At 35.3% G+C, this 5,016-nt stretch overlaps 1 protein-coding gene across 1 annotated transcript; it reads left to right on the top strand.

Moving 5' to 3' along the window:
* The first annotated feature begins 841 nt into the window (after positions 1 to 841).
* On the top strand, positions 842 to 2,697 carry LOC101257417 (nuclear transport factor 2-like). The gene is made up of 5 exons (XM_069294226.1): positions 842 to 881; positions 1,275 to 1,454; positions 1,654 to 2,079; positions 2,356 to 2,468; positions 2,560 to 2,697. Exons 1-5 carry the CDS (start codon positions 842 to 844, stop codon positions 2,695 to 2,697), a joined length of 897 nt encoding a protein of 298 aa, XP_069150327.1.
* The last annotated feature ends 2,319 nt before the right edge of the window (positions 2,698 to 5,016 follow it).

Here is a 5,016-nt window from a genome sequence, read left to right as displayed (position 1 = left end):
TTCCACTTGCCCTAGATCTCCTCCACTAATAGAAGCAATGCAGATATTTGAAAGAGATGTAGTATTCTATACTTTTTCCTCGACTTGAGGACGATAATTTGGTCCTACCAGCAAAACATTTACTAATTTTGTGGTGCTGATTCAAAAGTCTGAAAGCTTTTGGTATTTCCAATTTTTTTTAATTTGGGAAATTCTGAGTGATTGTTGATTTGTTGTCGAAAGATATCTTTCTTCTGTTTGTGAAAATAGGTAGCACCAATTGTTTACCTTTCAAAGTAAAAGAAGATAATATCAATTATTTTCCTATGGCATCTTTTACTTCCTGTTTGTGAAAATTTAAATGGGTACCTGACGTTGTTCGTATACTTGTTGGATATGGGTTCTTACTTAATGTTGTAGAGAAGATTCTTATTAACACCAAAAAATACTTTGAATTTGACAAAGGCATGTAACCTTTGGTTCATGAATTTGAAAGCAAGGTGAAAAGCTTGATGTAACAACTTGGTGGGGTCTTTGAAAGCAGTGCGTGGAGTTAGTCTCAAAATTAATTTTGGTTGCTCTTTCAGAAAACATAATGGTGGTTGGTAGTATTGGAAAAGTTGATTTTGAGAACTAGACCTCAATGCCTTTGGTATAATAGCAAAGGTAGTACAACATGGACATGAGGTGCACGCACGTCATGAGCTCAAATTCTGTTGTGAACCAGATTTTGTATTTAAGTAAAGAAGGATGGAAGGTGACCTATTATCCGTTGAGTTTCGGTAACAGCAACAACAAATTTTCGGTCATAAAAAACTGGTTTCAAAGTTATGACTCTAATTCATGCTGTCCACTTTGTAAAATGACAGAATATGACCAAGAGAAACTGTTGCTATCCCGAAGTTAGAAGTCCTTTCAGAGATTAAGAAATGTGTAAAGCCTTTCTGTATTGCAACATATTGATGTTCAAAGGTCCTTTGTATCTTCTTTTGATAAGTAGATCTTTGGGTGTTAAAAGCTGGCAACAAATTTATTTGAGACTTGGAGAATTCCTTTGGTCTAGAAAATGCCTTCCTCATATTTATATTGTGTACTTAAAGTGTTGCTAACTTTACATGATTAGTAGAATGCCAAAAGTGTATTTCTTGTATTGTTCTTTGTTGCACCTTTTTAAAAATCTTGTTTAGAGTATTATTAATTGAAGATTCATTAGCAAGAATTGCATAATAAGGTGATAAATTGAATATTATCTTGCAATATGTAAAACCTTATTGCTTTTCTTGATGATTAAGCAGAATTCAACACTTTGATATGTTCATTGGACTACAAGAACTACAAGTCCGAAATAAGGACTGCAGATGCACAGGATTCCTTCAAGGATGGGGTGGTTGTTTTGGTCACTGGATGCTTAACCGGAAGGGATAAGTTAAAAAGGAAATTCGCCCAGACATTTTTCCTTGCTCCGCAGGACAAGGGTTATTTTGTGTTGAATGATGTTTTTAGGTATGTCGAAGATAATGAGACTGATACCGTTTTAGAAGTGCTTAATTGAACTGAGGATGTGCAGTCATAGATTTTGACCCCTGATCCAGGTTGGATCTTTTTTATAATTCAATAAATGTACTTGTTCTTTTATCCTCTTAAAATTTTTTACTATTTTCATTTTGAATACAGAACCTACTCATGTGGTTGATCCTCCAAATCTCGACCAAGCTAGCTCACCTACAGAAGAAGTTCAATATGTTGAGGAAAAAGCCAATGACTCTTCGGTAGATGGGAGGCAAGTTGCTGATGAAAGAGAGATTGTTGTGGAAAATGGATCATATTTCAACAAGGACCAGCACCCTACAAATAAAGAATCAGCTAATTCTGTTGCCCAAGAGGATGCTCCAAAGAAGCCGTATGCATCAATTGTTATTTCACAAACAAAGAAAGGGCCAACCAAAATATATGTACCCACCAATACTTCCAGAGTGGCTCCTCTGAAGGCTGTAAAGCAGCCGGTTGCTGCAGTAGCACAAAACGTAGCTCCTGAAGCATCAAATCCTACTACCACTAGTGGAATCGATGTACCTGAATCTAATGATGCTGAAGATGAAGGTATAATCTCTTGAAACCTGTCTGAAATAAACTCAGTACTTTGATCATGTGATGGACATATCTATGTCAGAAAAAATTGAATAGGGATGTCCGTATTTAATTTTTATAGCAAATAAAGGAGCATAATAAGTAGATGTGTTTTGAGTTTGATCTAGATGTTGTATTATCATATCTACTTGCAATCGTCATGTTCATTCTTCTTCTGACTTTCTCAATGCTTTAAGTCCCATTAAGATTACATTTTCATCTAATTTACTTAAATTTTAATTCTTACAGCTGAGGGATACTCTATTTATGTCCGAAATTTGCCTCTAGATGTTACTGTAGCACAACTTGAAGCTGAATTTAAGACAATGGGCCTATTAAGCAAGGATGTGTACAAGTTTGAAGTAATAGGGTTAGTGCAGCACACCTTATATTCATCTTGGTTCACTGACCTACATGTTGTTAATATGTGTCCACTTATTCCCTTTTCTGCAGCAACAAGGATTCTGCTTTGGCTTTGTTGAATTTGAAGATATGAGCTCTATAAACCTGTATGGCACTGTTGATGGAGCTCACATCCTCAAATTCAAAAAAGCCAAATCAGAATCCTTGTTTCTGCAGCAAAGAGAATAAGTGGACACATGATAACAATCTGTAGGTGTTAGTGAACCAAGATGAAAATAATGTATGCTGAACCAACCCTATTATTTCTAACTTGTACACCACCTTTTGTAATAGGCTTATATCTCTTAGATTCAGCTTCGAGTTAGCATACAGTAACATCTAGAGGCAAATTGCAGACATAAATAGAGTATCACGCAGCTCCAAGAATTAAAATCGAAGTAAATCAGATGACAATGTACTCATACTGGGACAGTAAACAATGAGTGAGTCTAAAGCAGAGTAAGCATGACAATGCTAGTAGATCAAATAACCCAACATCTATATCAAACCACATCTACTTATTCATTTGCTCAAAAACTAAATACTAACATGCCTATTCCATTTTTTGTCAGATATAGATGTGTCCATCAAAAGATAGAAGTAATGAGTAAATTTCAGGCAAGTTTCAAAGAAATTGTTACATTCATGTTCAGTATCATTAGTTTCAGGTACATTAACACCACTGGGGGCAGTAGAATTTGATGCTTCAAGAGCTACAGTTTGTGCTACTGCAGCAACCAACTGTTTTACAGCCTTCAGAGGAGACATTCTGGAAGTATTTGTGGGTACCTAAATTTTGATGGCCCTTTCTTTTTTGTGAAGTGACGATTGATGCATATGGCTTCTTTGGAGAATCCTCTTGGGCAACAGAATTAGAAGATTCTGTATTTGCTGGGTACTGATCCTCGTTGAAATGAGATACAATTTCCACAACAATCTATCGTTCATCACCAACACGTCTCCCATCTTCCAAAGAGTCGTTGGCCATTTCCTCAACATGTTGAACTTCTTCCGCATGTGAGACAACTTGGTTGAGATTTGGAGGATTAACGACATGAGTAAGTTTTGTATTCAATATGAAGATAGTAAAAAAATTTAAGAGAAAACAAGAACAACTACACTTATTGATTTAGAAAAGAGAACCAACTTGGATGGGGGGTCGGAACCTCTAACTACACATCCTCAATTGGATTAATCATTTGTGAGACGGTATCAATCTCATTTTCTTATACATAACTTAAAATACCATTCAAAACAAAATAACCGTTATCTTATGGAGCAAGGAAAAATGTCAAGGCGAATTTCCTTTTTAACTTATCTGTCCCTGATAAACTTCCCTTAAAAATAATAATCAACTCATCCTTAATGGAATCCTATGCATCTACAGTCATTATTACGACCTTATAGTTCTTGTAGTCCAATGGACAATGTCAACGTATTGATATTCCGCTCAAACATCAAAAACAATAAGGATTAAATTACATTATTTTCCTGTTCTTTTTAAATTACAAAAATCTCTTAAAATTTATGGATTTTGGATACATTACTAGACTTCCTGGTACATGATTCGACTTTCGGATACATAGTGAGGGATGTATCTATGAGGGGAGGGATGTATCAGAGAGGGGATATTACATCCAGATGCATCACTTGACTTACAGATACATCAGCAGACATCCGGATACATACATGGGATGTATCAGGGGATTTATGTATTTGGGAGGAGATATAATGTATCATCGAGAGGAGAGCGATGTATTCAAGAAGAGATTTTTGAAATATTTTTGAATGATAGAGAATTTTAGAGATTATGATAAAATAAGACGTGTATTCAGAATTTCGAAATGATGGGTGCACTATTACGAAAAGGTAAATCTAAGATTCGAATTTCTAACTTCTCTTAGAGGGGTGCACCCAATCATCATGGCACAATATGATACAACACTTCATATGTGGGTTCACACATATATATTTAAATACTTTTTAAAAAAAATATAATACTATTATATATGATTTCAGGAGTAGAGCATGGGTTCACGTGAACCCGATGACCCCTTCCTGAATACGCCACTGTGTGTATTTAGGTTGTTTTCCTTTTTCAATATTGCAAGATAGTATTCAATTGAATTTATCACCTTATTATGCAATTCTTGCTAAGGCTTCTTCAATTAATATATCTCTAAACAAGATTTAAAATAAGGTGCAACAGTTCTAACTCCGGGTATAACAACAGTTCCTCTCGGTCATTTTCTATCATATTATAGAGTGGACAACATGAATTGAAGTCAAAACTTGAAAACGCGTTTTTATGATCCATAAATCAGTTATTTTTTTCTCCCAAGCTCAATGGATAATGGGTCACGTTCTATCCTTCTTTAATTAAATACTAAACCCGGTTCACAAGAGTTTGAACTAACGACGTGCGTGCACCTCATGTCCATGGTGTACTACCTATTATTTTTAAGGCATTGAGGCCATAGTTCTCAAAACAAACTTTCCAACACTACC

This window comes from Solanum lycopersicum, chromosome 2 (genome assembly GCF_036512215.1).
Source record: "Solanum lycopersicum chromosome 2, SLM_r2.1".
NCBI lineage: Eukaryota > Viridiplantae > Streptophyta > Magnoliopsida > Solanales > Solanaceae > Solanum > Solanum lycopersicum.
This window is presented reverse-complemented; position numbering and strand designations above follow the sequence as displayed.